We start from the raw sequence: 20,871 nt of genomic DNA, 5'->3' as shown, positions 1-20,871 counted from the left end.
ATAGTTACTTACACCGAATGCAAGGCCCTCTAAAAGGACTTTACACAGGGAAGAGAATCATCCAATATTAGTGTATACAACGATTGAATTGGCTTCATGCATGGGACTTTGGTCTCAGCGGTGAAGTTTGCTTCACCAGCCAGCCACCAGACGGCAGATAGATCAGCCAGCCACTGAAAGCTGATCATGAGTACATTCAATATATTGACTCACAATGAAGCTTTCAGCTTTGAAAGTTCATATGATCGACGCTTTATTTTCCTAAATGTTTGAGACAGCTTTCTTGCCCCTCTTTACCCCTCCGCTAATTGCTGACGTATATGCATGTCGTCTAAAGGAGGATGATATTGGAATGCGGCCCGTTCCTACCCGGGGCTTGAATTCTATAGCTTTCTATCGTGATGCGGAGGCATATGTATGTTTCTAGTTATTGGCCTTGGTCGAAAGTTGATCTTGGTCGGTCAATGCGATTTGAGTCAATTAATATCATGACTGCATTCTGTGTCTCGGACATTATTTACGCGTCATCTCGGGGTAAGCGACAAGTTGACTGCTGGGCTGAGTATCCCGATGTCGGATGAATTGTGTCCCTAGGTGTTACCAGAAATGGTCACACCGCTCTGACAGGTTTTTTGGGAGAATAAGTATATGCAATACATGTGATCAAGTGTAAGTTAGCGAGGTCTGATGTAGCCTGTGAGTTGGCTGTTCCTGCTAGATGAGACCCGTCGCTGAGAGCTTGCATTCATCAGAGGTTGATCAAGATCAAGCCCGAAGGGTTGAAATAAGCATGTTGAAGGCCCGCTAAATATTAAAGTAACAACTAATACAAAATGTACTCCTCAATGATCTTCAAGAATATCATCTCCAAAGTTCCCATACTAACAGTATAATGAGCAACCCCCATACTCCTCTTATGCTGCTCCAAAGACTCAATCACCTCCACAACCTGTCCTTTTCTATTCTGAGATGCCGCAAAAGCTTCATCGGCACTATTATTCGCCGGGATGCTGAACCGAAATTGTCCACCTAGGCTCAGCCCTCTGAAGTTGGCACCTGGAAATGTCTGGCGAATCCACGCTTCCACCTTTTGCATTTCAAGCTGGTCAGAGGATGGTGCTGATTCTAAGACCAAATGTACTTCGTAGGAGTTGCTGTGCCTGTTGCGGAGTTCTTGGATTGTGCCGGCGGCGAGGATGCGTTTGGAGAGGATTGCGACGCGGGTTGCTAGCATGTCTGCTTCTTCCATCGAGTGTGTCTAGATATCGTCAGTACATCATTGCAAAGTGGGATTATAAAGGGGGACTCTAGGTACTGACCGTCAAGAGAACTGAGCGACTTGATGAGATGGATGAGAGCATAGCCCACATGTCGCGCTTGGCTATAGGGTCCATTGCTGAACTTGGTTCATCAAGGATGAGAATCGGTGGGTTACCTGGACTAGTCAGCTATACTCGGCGGTGTACGACGATCCAACAAACCTAGTAGTGCAATAGCCAAGCTCAGCTTCCGCTTGTTACCACCAGATAGTCGAGACGTCAGCTTATCGGCATGAGGTCGAAGTCCAACCTTGGACATGACCAAGTTGACGTTCCTCTGTACATCTGGAATGCCCTTTACACGAGCGTAGAAAGCGAGCTGTTGGCGCACGGTGATCTGATCCAAGGCGTCGAACTGTGGGCAGTCTATAATGTTATCAGCAGGTGAAAGGATCAAGTAGATGTCGGTGCTTACAGCCGATGCTCTGACGACCTGCTCGAATATCCTTCTGCATGTCCACGCCTTTGATGTAGATGTTGCCGTAGTCGGGACGAACTTCGCATCGCATCATGTTGATGGTAGTCGTCTTACCAGCGCCGTTGGGTCCGAGAAGTGCTACTCAAGCGTCAGTGTCGGTGGAAGAGAAAAGGCAGAGAACAGGACTTACCAAGTAGCTCTCCCTTCGCCATCGTGAGAGATACACCATCAACAGCAACATTACCTCCAAAAGACTTATGAATATGATCAACATCGACCAAGTTCCCTGTCATACCTCGACACTCTTTCATCGGCGCCATCTCGATGTGAGCATCCTTCACGTTCATCCTCTTCCTCTGATACAACGACACGATATGCTCTGCCCACAGACTTCGAAGTGTCCATGTTCTTCTATCGAGCAATAGTAGAAGAGCAAACAGGTACGCGATTTGAATACAGAGAAGAAGAATCGGGCCACCATATGCGTGGATGTTACCTGGGTAGCTTATCACTGCATCACCACGACATCCTGCGGCCCAGACGTTGAGGCCGACAACCATAGCACGGAAGAGATTGGCGACTGGGAAGATGAGACCGAGGATGAATACCGCTGTGTCCATGGAGGAAGATCGGTTGCCGGGACTTTGGTTGACGGACGCAATCTCACAAGTTAGTATCCGCCAGAAGAGAGGTTGAACTGACATACCATTAGACCCGCGACGGAAATGCCAAACATCAAAAGTGATACACAAAAGGATATACCAAAAGAAGAGAGTTCAGATCGGGCAAAGAGGGAGATGATATAACACGAGAGCATCATCGCAAAGCCATACAGCAGCATGACAGGAAACAAATGCCAAACGCCGTACCACTTCAAAATGATCAAAGAGATAAACAATGTTGATAGGCAGGAAATAATGAGAACGAAAACAATATCGATGATGATATGTGATGTCCAAAGTGCAAGAGGTTGGATAGAATTGGAGTATTGTAGGGTTCGGATCTTGCGAAGTCGTTCGTACGCCGGGTATAGGGCAAAGAAGGCTGGGTATAGGACGTGCAAAACAGTGAGCAGCTATAAACAAGTGAGTAATCTCCACTACACGAGGTCGAAAGTGACTTACGATAGCGAGAAACATTCCTGGGCCAGGGTCAGACTATGAAACTGGTTAGCAGAGTCAACGAAGCAGTGTGAAGTACGGACTGGGATAGATGAACTGAAGTACGCAAACGACAGAGAAATTGGAGTTTCACTCTTTAGTTGACTCCACATATTCAACATCAACATTGATCCATCCGGTCCAAGCTCAGCGTTGTAAGCAAGCGTGTTTTTATCCTTCCCATTCATGTACAACGCTCCAGGGACAAGCTCCCTCGGCTTATCACGAACTTGTTTCAGGAAAGCATCATAGTCATGTTGGAACTTGAACTGATCCTGATAAGCCTTAATATCATACTCTTTCCCAACAGGAAACTTCGATAAAGAGCGGAACAGGGTCTTGTTGAGAGAGTTTGGACCGACGAGCATAGATATATTGTCGAAACCTGCGAGATCGTAGTAACTATCTGGACGAAGAGCAATGGGCCACGGTTCGTCGAGAATTGATGAGTCGGCTGATACGCAGGGTGTTGGTTGGAAGGGAGTAGGATCGTTGGCCATGGCGCTGAAGATGGGTGTGAAGATTAGTGGGATTGCTAGGGCGAGTATATACCACCAGAAGCCTCTCTTGAGAACTAGAAGGCGCTTTACGAGTAGAGCTGACAGTTGCTGGAGGAATGAGGCTTGTGTTCCTGAACTAAGCTGACTGTCTGGTGTCTCGTTACCTCCAAGGAAAGGACTCCGATCAGAAGTTCCATCGTCGTCATCGTCACCGTCATCAGCGACTTTGAGGAAAACATCTTCCATAGTTGGCCCACTTAGCGATGTATCTGAGTATCCTCCCGCTTGTAGAGACGTCAAAAGCTGTGCAGCAGATGTCGAATCAGGAGTGTTGAACACAGTCTGCCCTTGATGTACAGTCGTAACATATGGCGTCTCCGGTGGATTCTGAACACCAGGTAAATGTACGCGATAACCTCCTCCGTGGAGGTTCTTCAATGCTGCTGTTGAACCTTGACATTTGACGTGGCCGTGTGATACAATGACGACTTGATCGGCCAAAACTTCGCATTCGTCGAGGAAATGGGTTGTGAGGATAAGGCTTCGTTTTTGACGTTCGGCGAGGATGATGTTCCACATTGCTCTTCGAGACACAGGGTCCTATACCTGTTATTGAGTGTATTATGGGTTGAAGGGGTTACTTACCATGCCGGTGGTGACTTCGTCCATGAGACATATTGAACTACCGCCTGCTAACATACATAGCATTTGGACCTTTCTCATCTGGCCTCCGCTTAGAGTTCCGACGGGACTATGCTTCTTTAAGGAGAGATCACAGGATTCGACGAGGGTGTCTAATGATTGAGGGTCTGTTGACCCGCCTTTCATCATGGCCCATAGTCTACCGTGTTCGAGAACTGAAAGCTCGGGCCAGTGGATGTTGCGTTGAGGGCAGATGCCTTGAGAGTTAGTTGAAGAACCAAGTTGTAGAGATGGACTTACCAAGATTGGAACGAGGAGCATTGACACGTATCGAGCCACTGGTAAGCTTTTGTGTACCAGCGATCAAACCTAGTGTTGTGGTCTTGCCAGATCCATTGATACCGAGAAGACACAAGACTTGCTTCCTCTGCATGGAAAAGCTAAGCGAGTTGACAGCGATCGTCGGACGAGCTCTTCGGCAGCACCGTCTCCAGAGGGAAGGTTTGTAAGTTTTCGTAAGGTCGACGATCTCAAGGGCAGTTGGGGAATCGGTCGTTCCATTGGCGCTTGAGAATTCCCTTCCCTTGTTGCTAACCCCGTGAGAACACTTCTCTATAAGGATAGCTACCAAGGGATAGAAAACTATGGTAAGGGACAATAGTCCCCATAGCATAGATACTGTGACTTCGTATATGCGAGGTTGATGGGGAGCTGGTTTCGAGATGTTCGTTGCGAGACCTTGTGATTCGCTTCGGCATAGTTGGTTCAGGAAGAAGATGTAGCTCGAGCTCGGGAAGATAGCGGATAGGATCAGGACGATAAGTGCAGGAACGTTCTCAGGTTTCGAGTCGAGGATTTCGCAGAGCGTGGCGAGGAGCATGAGCACAATGACCATGGATATGGCGGTGTATCGGATGTTGATGGTGGCTGCGAAGACGCTCATGCTTGTGAGGGATAGGCCGGATAGGATCTGCCAGAGGATGACGATGCCGGCGTTCGAGGTCGGGACAAGGAGGGTTGCGTACACTTAACGCATTAGCAGACACGACAAACAAGGGCTGGTCGATGGCCTTACAGGCTCCAAAGATGATCCAACTTGGCAAGTAGATGATATCAAAAGCAATAAGATAACTCAACACTCTCGCCGAAGCAGCACCACCCGTCATGACATCAATCAACTGCGCCATCCCCGCCTCCCTCTCAGTCGATATCATCCCAATGATGTGAAACACGGAAGATATCATACTCAGAAAACACACGATTCCAAAACCACCGACGATAGTCGCCGCAAAGTTACGACGCCTCAACTCGGCAGCTTCATCTTGTGTTATCCTCGTAAACATGTAGTTATTCGGAGTCGTAGTCGAGTTCGTGATGGCATTTTCGACGGCGAGTTGTAATGGTGCGTAGTGGTTCTTCGAAGGCGTGGTGATGTCGAATTTGGTTGATGCTCGTGCGGAACTAACCCTGATGGTGTAACTCCATGTCTTATTCCCCGCCTTGCTCAACGGCGAATCGCTGAAGATAATAGCAGCGTAACAATTCGTTACCCCGCTCAGACTCGTGGGACATCGTTTTCGTAAATCAGCCTCAGTATCAGCAACTTCAACACTCCCCTTCAAACCACTCTTGATCTTGTCAATAACACCCTCAACATCAGGCCCTGCGTTCGAACCCTGCACGAAAACAAGTTTCGTCCCAGAGGGTAGAGTCTCAGCAAGGCTTGGAATGGGGGATGGCTCTCCAACGCCATACCTGCTTCCATCGCCGGTGAAGTTCTGGATTTGAAGGACTAGAACGAGAATCAGGACGGGGATGAGGAGAGCTCGGAGGAGTGTTGAGAGCCAGTGCTTGACGAGCGTGATTAGGAAGATTTTCCTTATCAGGGCGTGCAGTTGCCGGAACCATAGTCTTGTGGTTGAGAACATGATTCGAGGATGTGTGAAGTATGGGGATATTCATGATATGATTAGATTGAGGTGCTATATACAGATTCATGATGGCCTAAAGAACTGGGCTGCCTCTGGACGAATTGGAATTGATAGTATTCGGCGGAGCTTCCATGATTAGGGGGTGACAGAAAACACGACAGCTGAATAGGCATGTGACCAACCAATCTTGGCTCAAGGGAGTCTTGTGATTTTTTGTCACAACGAGACCAGATGCATTATCACATTAACTGCCTTCTCAAACGAGTTAGAGGACTTACGTGCGTCCAGTTTCAGAGAGGTTGTTTACAAAATGTCACCAGAGAGTCTATAATAAGAAGGTTAAGGGGAAATTAAGTTGTGGAGACAAGGCTGATTCTGAGTTTCTCAGTAGGCATATTTCAGTCAAGCTCAACTAGATACGGCACCAAGGAATAAGTTCCTGCAGCCCTAAAGGGATCGTGGTGGCGCCTTGTCCCCTGAAGCGATGAAAATTGATTCTCGTATTGAAGATGTGAAACGGTGGGTACGTGCACCTTTGTTGCTCAGCCACCACCTTGACGTTGCCTTGCGGTCCACTATCACAAGCTAAAACAAGAGGGCACTAAAACAAACTATTGAGAATTTGTTTTAGTTCATCAGATCATTATTTGTGTATTGATTGGAGGTAGTTCGGTGATTTACTCTATGGGTTTAGCTTGCGGCTCGGTAGGTGACGTTGCATTCAGGTACACCAAGCGGAGTTGATACCATTGGAGGAATTGGCATGGTTTCCACCTTGCATTTCATGGTTTAGAGACCTTATTGGTTGCCCTTTTACGAAGTAGGAATGTCAGTAGGGAGGATTCTCGGCAGTGGGATCCTGGTAGTACCTGGAAGATGCTGAGACAGGCCGGTATTGGGAATGACACGAATAATGGGAGGATGTGAAGGAATGAGGAATATAGGAGAAGATAATCACAATCAATGGCTATTTCTGACTCTTGAGTTTATGGTCAGAGATTGACCAAGACTGTGTCAATTCTGCGGTGTTGGTAGTCAACCTTGACCGAATCCTATTGGCTGGCTGTCACTTAAAGCGAAGTTGACCTCCCAAACAGAATGCACCATAATACACTCTATAACTGTCAGACGTTGTCTTTCCTTTCAGCATATCTTACAAGTAAGCTTTAGCCAATTACATTCTACATGCAGTTACATCTTGGCACAAGAATCTCACCAATAACCTCGCCTTACAAATCAACGATTAGAAATCACAATGACACCATCTCCAACATCAACAACATCATCTCAACATATAAAACCCCCCAAATCAACCCAAACCTTTCACCTGAAAAAAACTCTAATCTTAACTAAACCACGAACCCACCATGGCACCAATTCGCACAGCCATCGTCGGCCTCTCATCCTCCGCCAAAACATCATGGGCTTCCAACACCCATCTCCAATATCTAACCTCGCCCCTCGGCCGCTCAAAATACAAGATCGTCGCCCTCCAAAACTCTTCCACGCAAGCCGCTAAGAACGCTATATCTCACTACAATCTTCCCCCTGAGACTAAAGCCTATGGTACGCCGGAAGATTTAGCCGCTGATAAAGACGTCGAGTTAGTCGTTGTAGCTACGCGTGTTGATGTTCATCATTCAAGTGCTCTCCCGAGTGTTAAAGCTGGAAAGGATTTATATGTGGAGTGGCCGCTTGCACAAGATGTTAAGCATGCAAGAGAACTTGTTGATGCGGCGAGGGAGAAGGGGGTGAAGACGATTGTTGGATTGCAGGGACGGTATGCGCCGCCGATAAAGAAGTTGAGGGAGATTGTCAAAGAGGGAAGAATTGGGAGAGTTGTTAGTGCAGAGTTGTATGCATCTGGAGGAACGAATGATAGGGAGATACTGCCCGCGAGCTTGGAGTATTTCACTCAACGAGCTGTTGGGGGTAATATCTTTACCATTGGTCTTGGACACAGTAAGTTAAGAATACCTAAGAAGTGAGGCAAGAGCTAACAATTCAGTCTTTGATCAGTTCCAGTACATCATCGGAGATATCACCAACTTCAAAAGCACCCTTCACAACCAACGCCCCAACATCCGCATCCGCGATCCCAAAACCAACGAAATCATCCGCACAACAACCTCCAAGGTGCCGGACCTTATTCTCGCAACAGGTCGACTCTCCGAATCCCCCACCGCCCAAAAAGACGCCGCCGTCCTCGTCCGCTTCCGCCGCGGTCAACCCTTCCCCGGTTCGCCTCACCTCAGTATAACCATCACTGGTGAAAAGGGCGAGATCAGAGTGCAAGTCTTTACCGGTACAACACTCCATGGAGCTTCGGCGTATGAGAAACCTGTTGTTATTGAAGTTCATGATTTTGAGAAGGATGTTGTTGAGCATGTTGAGTGGAAGTGGGAGGAGTGGCAGCAGGATATTCCGCTGCTGGCGAGGGGTGTTGCAGCTGTTTATGAGGCGTTTGCGAAGGGGGAGGAGTACGGGTTAGTTAGTTTTGAGGAGGCGTTGAAGAGGCATGAGCAGCTTGAGGGGTTGCTTGGGCAGTGGGATGAGGACAGGGCTGAGTGATGAGGGCGATTGAGTTGTGACTTGTAAAGATGTCATCATTTCATTCAGCATTCATGCTGTAGCAATTGGTCAGGCATTGTGGTATAATGTCTAAGTTGTGAGCTAAATGTGTTATTTGCAGTTGAGACCTGTGGCTGAGAGCATATATTCACCACGCAGAACTTAGTCATCATTTCATGGCATAAAGGACTATTTTATTTAATCATCACTCATTATGTCATTACTATTGGCCACGCTCGCCATCCCATGGGTTTGTATGGGACAATCAGGTTCTACATGGCATGTGGCGGGCTAATATTGATAAAGTCTTAAATGCCCGACGTCACCAATAGCGCCGTGGGATGGTGTTAACGGGCCATTACCAGGTAGCCTTTGCATTTCCATTTCTACATTAACAAAATAGACCAACTTCTATAGAATAATCAAAATATTGCTTTATATCATCTAATATATCGTGAATTAGTTATTCAACTAATCTAAAATTTGGTAACCTTAGACCAGACCTGCCTTCCGTGTCGCAGCTATTACACGGCAGTAGCAATCATAATGAACCAAACCACCAAATCAGCCCGCTAAGGAAATGGAATACTTATCGCATACCACCCTCGTATATCCTTTCAAGCATCCGTCTCACAAGATCACCTTCACAAAAAATGCCACTATTCTGAAGCCCGAGAACAAGCGAGAGAAGTGGCCCGAGTCTTTGAAGCCTCAAACCTACCCATCGAAAGGCAGAGAGTCAAGCTCAGGTCAGCGGGGCAGAGCCTCTCCACGGCGTATATATCGGCAATACGCCCCAAAAGAACTGTATCGCAATGTCCGTCCTCTACATCTTCCCGATGCTGTTCTTCCTCCTCGGCCTTTCAGGGCTCCTTTCTCTCAGCAATGCAGCTGTCGTCACGACGGCTCCTCCCCAGACAGACTATGATGCCATCGTCGTTGGCGGCGGCCCAGCTGGTCTCTCTACCTTGAGCGGTCTTGCGAGGGTGCGGAGAAATGTTCTTCTCGTTGACTCTGGAGAGTACAGAAACGGACCTACGACACATATGCACGATGTCATCGGATGGGATGGTAGGCAATCTAACCCATCAACGCAGTCATGTTCAGGTACTGACCTCGCAAAATAGGTGTTCAGCCTGCCTGGTTCCGCTACGAAGCCCGTCGTCTCCTATCACACTACAAAACCGTCAAGATGGAAAACGGAACAGTTACCAACATAAAACCCCTGCCCGGTATCAACACACGGTTCTCCGTCTCAGTAAAATGTCCCGCCCAGCCCACCAAGGAAATCACAGCTCGCAAGATCGTCCTCGCTACTGGTCTAAAGGACATTCTCCCCTCTACGCCCGGCATTGCTGAAAATTGGGGCAGGGGCATTTACTCGTGCCCCTGGTGCGACGGCCACGAATACGCTGATCAACCACTCGGTCTCCTGTGCCCTCTCAGCAAAGTTGCAAGTTACGTTAGAAAAGTCCTTACGCTTGATACAGATATCATCGCTTTTGTCAATGGGACTGATAATGACGAGATGAGAATGGCGGCGGATGAGGATCTTCCTCATTGGGAGGAGTACCTCAAGCTTCACAACGTCACGATCGATAATCGCACCATAACAGCTGTCAGACGTCTCAAGGATGGTGAGGAAGTGGATAAAAACCCCTGGTTGCCCTCGGTCCCCAAGGACGATCTCTTCAGCGTTCAGTTCACCAAAGGCGAGCCCATTCAACGTGTTGCCTTTCTGTCAAGCTTTCCCAATAAACAGCGCTCCAACATTGGAGAAGAAGCGGGTGTCGAGTTGACTAAGAATGGAAAACTACGGGTTACCAGGGCTGGCATGACAAATGTACCGGGTATTTACGCCGTTGGCGATGCGAATTCTGATGGTGCACCTAACGTCCCGCATGCGATGTACACAGGGAAGCAAGCGGCTGTGTCCCTACACGGTAAGTTACCTTATTCTTACAAGGTGAGGTCCTGTTTGTTTATGTTAATCATGCGCAGTGGCACTCGAGCGCGAGAAACAGGCTGTTGAGCTTGCAGGCATAGCAAACCACTTTAGATAATTAACATAATCCATCGCTCTACCTAGATCCAATGAATAATTAATAACTCTTTTTATACTTAACATCCTTATTAAAGTAATAAAAAGAAATATTAAAACAATTTTTAATATTTTTAATATATTATATAGGTTTTATAAAAAATTTATAAAGACTTTAGGGTGGCTGATGCTGAGACGATTGATATCCCCTACACCAAACATGGACTTGTCGCCATTACCATCGGAGATTGAACAGACAATCTAGATTTAATCTCGCTTCATGCCAAGAATAAATAAATATGCTGATATGATTGGTATATCTCAATGCTACTAAAATCCCATGCTGAACACCAAACATAATGCTTCGTGAGTAATCTTGCTCTATGGCAGATCCTCCCTTCTACTGTCATTGCCTCCACTCTATCTATTTAATCCCAAAGAACCCAACCCGCCCTTGCAGCTGGTCCATTCGGTTCATCTACACTAACCGCCTTGTTGGGTGTACTCGACAATTGGTGCACTTCAATCGTCTCCGGATCGCTGACATCTGTGTCCTCTCGGCCGTCGCTGGAGTGAAATACTTCACTTGGTTCTGCCTCTGTTGCGGACGTGATGTTGTCTGGCTCTGGTGTCGCTGGTTTGGATGTGTCGGATGCAGCTTGCGACTCGCTTCCCTTTGGGCTCTTTAATGGTGGAGTAATTGGTTTGGAAAAGTTGAATGTTGGGTTGACCTCTTCAGTATCAACGACAGCTGAGAGGGTAGCTCGAGTGTGAATATGGATCTGTGATCGCGCTGCGCGCTTGAGGCGGGGTTTGCGCTGTGCGACGGGAGACCCAGCGCGACGACGAGACTCCATTTCGATACGCTCCTCTTGCTCCGTCTCATCATCGGTGATAGTGTTCGTGTCAAGTAATAACCACTGTCGAGGTGCGACGTGCAGACTGCTTCCAGACTTGCGGCGATGTCGCTTCTGGTTCTTAATCTCTGTTGGCGGCTCAACGACTGCTTGGCCCTGCTTTACTCTAACCGGCAGCTTAAGAGGAATGTTTCCAGCAGTGACGTTCAAATGTCGAAGATCGCGCTGACTTTGCGAAAAGACAACTCGAGCGCGAAGTCTGTGTACAGCTCGATCCAATGCCAGTTCAATTGCGCATCGGTCGCGAACTCGGCTCAATTTGGGCCATGTCGCTCGTTCGCCCATGAGGCATGCTCGCATCATGAACTCTGGGCTTGGATTGCTTAATAACCGAGGCAAGTCGTTTATACTCATCTCGGGAAGAATGTTGATGTCGCCGGAATATTTCTGGCTGAGGACACTCTGGAACTTGGTCGCAAGGTTGGGCATGATACCGATTTCAGCCAGGAAATGGAGTCGATGCAAGGCCTCGTCGCGCGCAAGCGATGTCATGGTGTAGACCCAATCGTAGTCTTCTCCGTTGGTCTGTTGACCGCGTTCTGGCTTTCGGAATGGTGACAAGTGGTCGTCTTTCGCAAGAAAGGGCACAACGTGAGGATTGACTTGCGAAACAATGAAATGGTTCACGTTGAACATTTCCGCAAGGCGTGTCATGGGTAGATCATTATCCACAGACCCATCAATCCATCTTTGTGGTGTCGGGTTCCAAGGTTGATGCTCTCCAGTAATCGGATCCTTGACAAGCAACGGCGCCGCGCTGAAGACGAGAGGAACAGAACATGAGGCAGCGACGGCGGACCAAATCATGACATTTGGTGCAGTGACATAGTTGAGCAGTCTCGGTAGTTCGTACATCGAAGCCGTTGAAACGCAAATGTTCAGAATGCGCCGTGTCCGGTTATACGCTTCTTGAAACGTCATGTCTCCCATCAGTCCTCTCATTACCCGGGTAAGATTCTTTATGTCAGACCAACTTCCCTCTGTCAACAGTCGTCGCAAATTACTCCAAACACCATCTTGACCGCTAGGATCCTCGAAAACCGCAAGATCCCCATACGGAAACTCTTCAATAAGCTTCGGGATCTCCTCGTCCGTCCTGGTACACATGGCAGCGCATACAATACTTCCAGCGCTTGCACCTGAGATAATTCGCGGTAATAGTTGCGCTTCGAAAAGAGCTTTGAGAACACCAATATGCGACATGCCAAAGGTGCCGCCGCCAGACAAGAGCAATGCGCTTCGGCCATAGCTCTGTCGAGCGAATAATATCCCTTCTAGTAAGTCTCTGTTCTCGATACTCTGATCAAGGCGACTTTGCGTAACAACAGCATCAATAGTTCTTATTGTAGATTCGACATATCGTTCTATAAGGTGTTTCGTTCCGGAGTAAGAATGTCGGTAAAGATCAACGTTATCCATACCGCCAAGGTCGCGCGACAAAGCTGTACGGATCAAGTGCATCATTGTATGTACGTCGCATTTCGTCCGTGCTTCGTCGAGATCGTGGAGTCGTTGTTGGATCAATTCGGGGTTATAGTCGCCTGACGAAGAGTCGCGCTTCCATTCATCGTTGCCTTCGAGGCTGTCGAGCTCTTTCGCAGCACTTTCCCATTGTGCGTGGGACTCGGCCTGGCTGGTCAGTTGAGGGTTTCAGTATGGACGGGATGACGCACATTCTGCATGGACAAGCATAGCATGTGCTTCCTCTCCTCCAACTGCATGATCTTCAAACGCTGATCTTCTGTCAAGCCATCTTTACACCACTGCCATGTATCATTCGCCGATTTGATCGCTTTTTGTAGCGTCCCAACAACAGGAACTGAAGATACCGGCGGCCGCTTCGCTTTAGTATTTGATTTAACTGGAGATTTCGTAGATTTATTGTATAGGCTAGGAACCGCGCGGGCAGGAAGAATAAGGTCGGCCATGGTGAAAGCCCGCGCCGCGGAAGCGCAGGTTCGGTCGTGTGCGAGGTCGGAGAACGAGGTTATAGCATGGCAGACGGTGTATTGTATGTGTAAGTTTCGAGATGTAGTGTCGCAAGGCGTCGGGGGTTAAAGATATTATATTCGAGCAGACAAGTCGGACAAGAAATCGTGGTCACAAGTCGAGAAGCATTTGTAGGTGCGGTACGGTCAACGGAAGTGGTGGGGGGTAATGGAGGGGGCGCTGAGACATGAACAATTGGAGGTAGATATGATAAGGGAACGAGAAGGATGATCTTGAGGTGGTGATTTTGAACGATGAGATTATTGTATCCTTGGATTTAGAGTTAAAAGTGAGGAATTTCTTGGTTTAGTTTGGAAGGGAAAGACGAAATGACCCTTTCCTTTTTGCTGCCATTCCCAAATTGAATCCACTTGCCGAGCTGAGGCCCCATTCCCCACCAATTTTGACGTGGAGAAGCAGGGACCACTAAATGCCCTGTATTCAATCTTCTCCAGGGTTCCTAACAGCAGATTATCCCCAGCTAGAATTACTTTTTACTCAACAAGTTTAGCAGGCCATCACTGTCTTGATTCTTCTGATAGAGGTTATTTCAGCAAAATATGAACATCTGACTCTTGTCGTCCAGCCGCACACCGCTTGGAAAGGGTTGTATGACAGTCCGTCCAATCATGCAGCAGATGTTGGAGGTGCACGTGGTACAGTGGCTGTAACTAAACCAGGATGCGTCATGAATCGGAGCTGGGTCCCGTTCACATGTCAACAGAAAGAGTCTGTCGTTATTGGACTCTCCAGGTTTTGGAAAAGCCGATGTTCGGCAGGTGATTACTTTTTGAGTCTGGGGAATTTGCGGGGGAGTATGATATGATGGCTTGTAAATGGGGTTACCGTTAATGAGATTCTGGCTGGGAGAGAAGAGAACAGAAGAGAATGCAAGACGGCGAATTGCATCATGGCTTACGATAATTCTCGCCGTGACCACTCTTTCTTATGCACTTTCCCGTTCAAAAGTCCCGACTTCCAACTGTGGACAGCTGAAATATGAGACACGGGCTGACGCTCGCGAGCTTCGAGTCACCTGCGTCTCCTCCCGAGGTCGATCTTCAACGATCGAGATTCATCTCCTCAGATCTGCACTGACAAAGAAGTCAACCGAAACAAGGCAGGGAACAAGTATTCTTCCGTCTGAGCAAAATACTCCGGCTTCGGGTATTTGTGGTCCACAAAGTTCTAGCTTGACATGGAAACGCAAGTCTGGATCTTTAACTAACCTTGTTTGATATGCTTGTGACGTCTGTTTTCGTTGGTGTTTTTGTTACACGCTGTGTCTGGAGAGCTTTGTACTACAGCCACTTCCAGCTACTAAAAATATAACAAAACTGCTACTGGCTGTAACATAAATACGCACAAGTTGTATCGTTATTGTCCCATCATATGACAAAACGCATGCCCCTCTCACGATTCGCTACACAAATTACGTATTAGTGACGCCTCACACACGATACCCTCGCGTAACCTGAACCGTTCATTCCCCCGCATCCGAAATACCTGCTTTCTCTGTGCAAACTCCCGCAGTCTACATGTCATTGATGACGTTTTGTTTTCTTTACGATACATCCAATCCAATCATTCACTTGTGGCCGGAAACGCCTCAGGCAGATGCGGCGTAAGCTCTCGCCTCTCTTTTTATAAGCTCCCCACCCCAGCTTCGAGCTTCTGTTTCTTAGCTTCTTCATCGCCTTTTGCACTTGAAGATCTTCAATTGAATAGCTTCACTGATTGCTGAAATGGAGGCCTACAAGACTCATGGAGGGGTTGCTCCCATTCCCACCGTCGTTCGTATGTTCATCTTACCCTTTGGTGTAGATCTTCACTGATGATGATTTATTAGCTGAACCGACTCACTACCAAACAATCGGCCACAATGGCGTCCGCGCTCTATGGGTTCTCTTCGTCGCAATGACAGTCGTCTCCGCCATCTTCGCCCTGCTATCATGGAACGTCGCCGTCCAGCGTCGCATCTTTTACTTCCTCACAACCCTCACCACCATCATCTCTGCCCTCGCCTACTTCGCCATGGCATCTGGTCAGACATCGTACTTTAACTGTACCAGCGTGAGAGATCATCATAAGCATATTCCCGACACGCATCATGATGTTTGTCGTCAGGTGTTTTGGGCGCGATATGTTGACTGGACGCTTTCGACGCCGCTGCTTGTCCTGGAGCTTTGTCTTCTCGCGGGTGTTGATGGTGCACATACCGTTTTTGCGGTTATTGCCAATGTGATCTTTGTGCTGGCGGGCGCTTTCTCGGCGGTTGGACATGCGAATACTGCGCAGAAGTGGGGATGGTATGCTATCAGCGTCATTGCCTTCGTCTTTACCATCTGGCACGTCGCTGTTCCCGGCTCCCGAACCTCTCGTGCTCGCGGTACCAAGATCGCCCGCCTCTTTGGCTCCGTCTCCGTCGCTGCTCTGATCCTCTGGATCGTCTACGTTGTGTAAGTTATCTCACCATTCTTCAATTGGCATAGCTAATGGCATCAGTGTCTGGGGTGCTGCCGGTGGCGCTTGGAAGGTCAAGGTCGGCACCGAGGTCGTCATCTACGCCGTCCTCGACGTCCTCACCAAGGCTGTTCTCGGCCTCTGGATCATCACTGCTACGCGACAGAACCGCGACACTACTCCCGAGATTGGAGGCTACTGGGCCAGCGGCGCTGGTGCTGAGGGTACCATCCGCGTTGGCGATGACGACGAGGGAGCTTAAATGCGCCTCCAAAAAAGCCATTCAAGTCCACGGAACAATTCCGCATTGGACGTGGATGTTTCGTCATCCACTTTACAAACTTTCCGCTCACGATTTGACGAGTGGTTCTAAGCCCGAGCCAGCCGGTATGGAATGAATGATCAAGATTGTATGTTTTGGAATGAGCTGGGAAAATGCAACGCACATGCTCGATTGAAGGGAAATGGGCGTTTGGGGCGTCAATACGAGACATGTACCATATGATTCAAGTAGCATTAATGTGATGGGACACGAATACGACAGACCCCTCTTGACAGTGACACCATTCTGAGTTCCTGCATGTGTTTTTTATGCATCTGCATCAATCATGCAATATTGACGACAGAGATGACATGATCTCTTTTGTGATGAGCAAGACCTTGCATGAACTGATCGGTTCTCCGAATGCATATGACAACATCCGCGAATGTCTCCCGAAAGGTCCCGGCTGCCGTCAACCTGCCGTCCTCAAGCATTTCACGGAGCCCGAACAAGGATACAACCCCATTGCAGCAACTGCTCCATCAAGGTCCCCAAACCATGGCATCTATCAATTGAAGCATGATACAAACGCATATCTAAACAAAGACTCCAGCGGTAACCTTAACTCCGTCCCTGTCATCAACATATTGACTCTACCTTCTGGATGCGCTTATCAGCCTACCACTGCCATGTTTCATCTTTGCCTTTGCGATGGAAGCGTAGAGTCCTGTATTAGAGCCATTCGACCGAGTCCCGTAAAGCAACCTTAGGGATAGGTTTTAATTTTAAACATGATGCCTTGAATGTGGATCTGTCCCGGGCTTGTATTTCAATTAATGCTTGACCTCTTGTATTCACAAACATGGTAAAATTTGGCTTCGTGATCGAATCTACCAGCATATTGGTATCAATACGGATCTCAACCAGGAGCAATCTTATCATACATCATTTCCTAGACAAACAATCCAAAACTTCCGAACCTCATCCAAACTAACCCTGCCACTTAACACGCTTATCCCTAAACAAAGTAACCATAGCAATAGGCAACAACTCCGTATTAACAATATTCAACCTCCCAAACCTCTCAACAACGTCGGGCCCATAAAACGTAGCAACCCACGTCCAATACGCATTCATGTTATTCCACCATCCTACAATACCCTGCAGATTCGACTCCCTGCGCAACTGCTCCATCGCAGATGACATGTTTCCATCATCGGTATCAACCTTGCTGTCTTTAGGCCTCTTCATGAGTGTGCGGAAGATGCGGTGCAGTCGGTTCGTGGCGGTGAAGTGGCCGAAGAAAAAGGCTTCGCGGTAGCGGGTGAATTCTTCGAAGGACATGAATGTGTCTTTCTCGCGTTGGGACTCAGGTTCCCAGTCGGGGTCGTCGAGGGCGTATCGTTCATGTCTGGTTTTGCCGCTGAGGAAGGCTTCTTTGTAGCCTTCGTATGCGTGGCGTTCATCTTCTTCAAAATCGATCATGGATTGAGAAGGCTTCTTCGAGACTTCGTCATGAATTTGCATGAGTGAAATGAACGGGGACTGTAGATCAAGTCCGCCAAGCTCCATGGGGAAGTAGAGATAGCCATCGGGAATGTCCTTGATACCAAATCTCTGACTGATTTCTCGTTTCAAGAACTCGACCACGCTTGTGACTTGACCGTTTGAGAGCTTTGTGAAGACTTGCTTCTCAATCTTATTGTGAGTTGATAGCATGTTGTCAACGTGTTCACGACCAAAGCAATTAGCTGCTTTACCAAAATTTGACGTGAAGAAGGTCGCAGCGTAAGTATTCCAAGCTTGGATGAACCCAAGAATGCTCTTACGTTTGTCAAGTAGCTGCTTGTGAAGTTCATTGATGTGAGAGTCGACCATTTTCTGGTCAATCTCAAACCGACCTGTCCTGGGTGACAACCGAAGGAAGCCCCAACGAATCTCACCTTCGGGAAGTGAATCATCGATGGGAAGAGTTACATTGCTATCCTTCGAGATGCGGACTGTGCCTGTCTTGGTAGGATTGACACTAACGCCAGTGACGATGGTGAACTCATCAACAGTGTCCCAAGCCTTCACAGCAACCTTGTGGTCAGGCGACCAGAACCAAAAGTTATCATACATTCTCCACAAGTTATTCGAGGTAGCTTGGTTGACCGCAAAGTCAAGGCAAAACAGTGTTGTCTCGCCAAACACGTCACTCAGCACATGGGCTGCTGGCGTACCACGACGTCTCTTTCGTGCAGACGAGTCATCATCGTCGATAAACTTGAGAGGTGCCTCGAGGAACTTCTTGAAGAACCCAAGCCAATTGTCAGAGACACCAAGGAATTTGAGGATCGTGAAGACGGTTTCATGAGGAAGCTTGGGGTTCCAATCATCAAAAACGGAGTGGAATGCCGTCATCTCACCGTAGAGATGAGTGTTGATGGTGATCTCTGTTGATAGCAGATGAAGCAAAGTCTGCTTGAGTGCCATTGGACTGCGAGACTTGTCGTCCTGGTAATCTTCGTCATCATCTTCATCATCCTCATCCTCGTCAACCTCCGCCTGATAGACACTTTCAGGCATGATCTTGCGATGTCTCATCGCACCACTAGTTCCAAGACCTCTGGCCGTCGGTGCTGACATTCGCGCTGCTTTGGAAGCAAGCTGCCTACGTGGTGCCTGCATAGGTGCCTGAACTACAAGCCTGCGTTTATTACTATCAGCGGCGAAACGTTCGTACTCAGCCTCCTCTTCACCGTCAGCCGTGCCGGTGATTTCACGTTCATGGTTCATAAGCTGAGCCATGAAATATCTCTCTTCATTGACCTTGACGCGTTCACGCTGCAGGCAGGGTGAGTCCGAGAGTGGGCCGAGATAGTAACCCAGTCTCCGTTGATCGTTCCGAGGAATATCTTGTCTCTCCGACTTCCAAGCTCCAGAATCACGGAAAGCCTTGAAGGCGCTCTTGAAGAAGACACTCCATTGGACACCAATGTACTGTAGGAAGATTGCCTGGAGTAGATCTTCATGCATGTGGATATTGAAGACTCCACTAATCTTCTTCTCCATAGAAACCGGGACAGGAGTCTCCGAGTTCCAAGTCCACGACTCAAGAGCATTGATGCGCATGTTGAGGACATCTGCAATCTCCTTGAGAATCATATCATTACTTTCAAAGTCTTTGAGTACTTCTCGCTTTTCGTTAGAGAGAAGGTCAGATGAGTGAAGACCGGAAATGATCCACGTGAGAGAGCTAATGGTGAACTGATCAGGTGTTGACATCGATGCTTCGTGATCAGCGACAGATTGTCGAAGGCTTTTAAGACTATTGGCCATGGTCTTCTTATTCTTGTTGCTAGAGCTGAAGAGATGGCTGAGATAACTGTTGAGGGCCTTGGTATCGACATTGGCTGCTTGGAAGACAGTGTTTTCCCAGTCCATCCTGGACTGAAGCTTCGCTTGATCACCGACGTCTTCGAATGCCTCGCCCATCTCAACATCTGCTTCCGGTTCTTTCTCCTTATCGCCGGACAGCCATTCAGTTACAAGCTCCCCGTAGAGCCAAGCGTACTGATACTGAAGAGCTTGCATGTCGAGCTGACGAACGAGTGACTCCTCCCAGGTAGCCAGGATCTTGGGCGACACAGAAGGATCTGTCTTGGCCTGGCCAAGAAAGCGGTCGAGGTTCCTGAGGTCGATCTCAAGGCGTTTGTGAGTGGTGCGACGCAGGATGACTTTGTTCTCCTTGGTGAGCTTGATAGAGAAGCACTTCTTGACTCCATCGCTCAAGATGACAAGACGTTTAACAGCATCCTTCTCTGCTTCAACAGAAGAGAGGATAGCCGCCTTGGCTTCTTCAAAGCGAGAGCGTCTCTTGGAGAGCTCCTGGAGTTTGGTGTTGGTGATCTCTTGAAGAGTCTCGGAGAAGACACTACCGGAGGAAGCCATGGTGTAAGTGGTTTGAGGCTTAGGGGTAGTAGCCTGTTGTATATGTGTTGATCGTCTTGCTGTCTGTTTGGTTCTGGCCATTAATGATGAAGGGCCAGGTTTGGAAGATAACGGGATGATGGAATGGATATAAAAGAAAGGAGGGGAGGGGAGTTGAGGAGGAGGGTAGTGTGTCGTATATATACCAGGTAGGAGGAGGATTTGGTGTCCTCAGGCCAAAAGTTGCAGGGAGCTATGCCGTCTGGGCCGTATAAGCCAACAGCTTTGGCCAATTATCAGATGTCAAGACTGAGCTCGTATAATACAAAACAGGATCAAAAAACCAGATAAGTCTTAGTGGGTGAATAATAGGCCAGTAACGCGCGGCCGCACGTGTATCGCCGACCACAGGAGTATGAGTTGTAAGTTGTAAATGAAGGTGAAGTGAAGTGAAAGCTGAAGCGAAGCCAAGGAGAAGCTAAAATTGGCTGACTGTCCCTGTCGACAAAATTGATTCGTCAGATATCAGAATACAGTGGGTCACCTTAGGCTACAGCCTCTCGTGTTACATCATTTTCAACTCCATAGTTAACTCTCATATGAGTCGGAGCCCGTCAACAAAGCGTTTGTGCCTTGTACACAAAGACAAAAAGATCACAGATTGGCCCGTGGCCACTCTCTTCACCTTATCGAAACAGTTGTTAAGGCGGGACTGGTCTTAGGCTATATCAAGCAAATAACCACGC

General features: G+C 48.1%; 6 protein-coding genes across 6 annotated transcripts; 3 read left to right on the top strand and 3 right to left on the bottom strand.

Annotated features, from left to right (window-relative positions):
- Positions 1-823: 823 nt before the first annotated feature.
- BKA55DRAFT_668613 (uncharacterized protein) lies at positions 824-6,115 on the bottom strand (the record flags this gene model as incomplete). Its single annotated transcript, XM_046197905.1, has 12 exons — positions 5,795-6,115; positions 5,115-5,715; positions 4,340-5,065; positions 4,043-4,296; positions 2,942-3,997; positions 2,862-2,894; positions 2,444-2,812; positions 1,928-2,399; positions 1,735-1,875; positions 1,482-1,685; positions 1,320-1,435; positions 824-1,258 (listed from the first exon to the last, which is right to left on the bottom strand). The coding sequence occupies exons 1-12, from the start codon at positions 6,035-6,037 to the stop codon at positions 824-826; spliced, it is 4,650 nt and encodes a 1,549-aa protein (XP_046041509.1). The 5' UTR covers positions 6,038-6,115.
- Positions 6,116-7,232: 1,117 nt separating this feature from the next.
- On the top strand, positions 7,233-8,731 carry BKA55DRAFT_744385 (uncharacterized protein). Its single transcript, XM_046201594.1, has 2 exons — positions 7,233-7,932; positions 7,979-8,731. Exons 1-2 carry the CDS (start codon positions 7,338-7,340, stop codon positions 8,539-8,541), a joined length of 1,158 nt encoding a protein of 385 aa, XP_046041508.1. The 5' UTR covers positions 7,233-7,337; the 3' UTR covers positions 8,542-8,731.
- A 625-nt stretch (positions 8,732-9,356) lies between these two features.
- BKA55DRAFT_720130 (uncharacterized protein) lies at positions 9,357-10,604 on the top strand (the record flags this gene model as incomplete). Its single annotated transcript, XM_046200984.1, has 3 exons — positions 9,357-9,612; positions 9,669-10,484; positions 10,543-10,604. 3 exons carry the CDS (start codon positions 9,357-9,359, stop codon positions 10,602-10,604), a joined length of 1,134 nt encoding a protein of 377 aa, XP_046041507.1.
- A 128-nt stretch (positions 10,605-10,732) lies between these two features.
- On the bottom strand, positions 10,733-13,806 carry BKA55DRAFT_586009 (acyl transferase/acyl hydrolase/lysophospholipase). Its single transcript, XM_046194514.1, has 2 exons — positions 13,173-13,806; positions 10,733-13,128 (listed from the first exon to the last, which is right to left on the bottom strand). Exons 1-2 carry the CDS (start codon positions 13,425-13,427, stop codon positions 11,011-11,013), a joined length of 2,373 nt encoding a protein of 790 aa, XP_046041506.1. The 5' UTR covers positions 13,428-13,806; the 3' UTR covers positions 10,733-11,010.
- Positions 13,807-15,233: 1,427 nt separating this feature from the next.
- Positions 15,234-16,213, top strand: BKA55DRAFT_546811 (opsin-like protein; the record flags this gene model as incomplete). The annotated part of the gene is made up of 3 exons (XM_046190959.1): positions 15,234-15,285; positions 15,338-15,947; positions 15,994-16,213. The coding sequence occupies 3 exons, from the start codon at positions 15,234-15,236 to the stop codon at positions 16,211-16,213; spliced, it is 882 nt and encodes a 293-aa protein (XP_046041505.1).
- Positions 16,214-17,011: 798 nt separating this feature from the next.
- On the bottom strand, positions 17,012-20,552 carry BKA55DRAFT_586004 (uncharacterized protein). Its single transcript, XM_046194513.1, has one exon. It carries the CDS (start codon positions 20,225-20,227, stop codon positions 17,204-17,206), a length of 3,024 nt encoding a protein of 1,007 aa, XP_046041504.1. The 5' UTR covers positions 20,228-20,552; the 3' UTR covers positions 17,012-17,203.
- Between the last annotated feature and the right edge of the window lie 319 nt (positions 20,553-20,871).

This window comes from Fusarium redolens (assembly GCF_020744475.1).
Source record: "Fusarium redolens strain MPI-CAGE-AT-0023 chromosome Unknown BKA55scaffold_32, whole genome shotgun sequence".
In the NCBI taxonomy this organism is placed as follows: Eukaryota; Fungi; Ascomycota; class Sordariomycetes; order Hypocreales; family Nectriaceae; genus Fusarium; species Fusarium redolens.
This window is presented reverse-complemented; position numbering and strand designations above follow the sequence as displayed.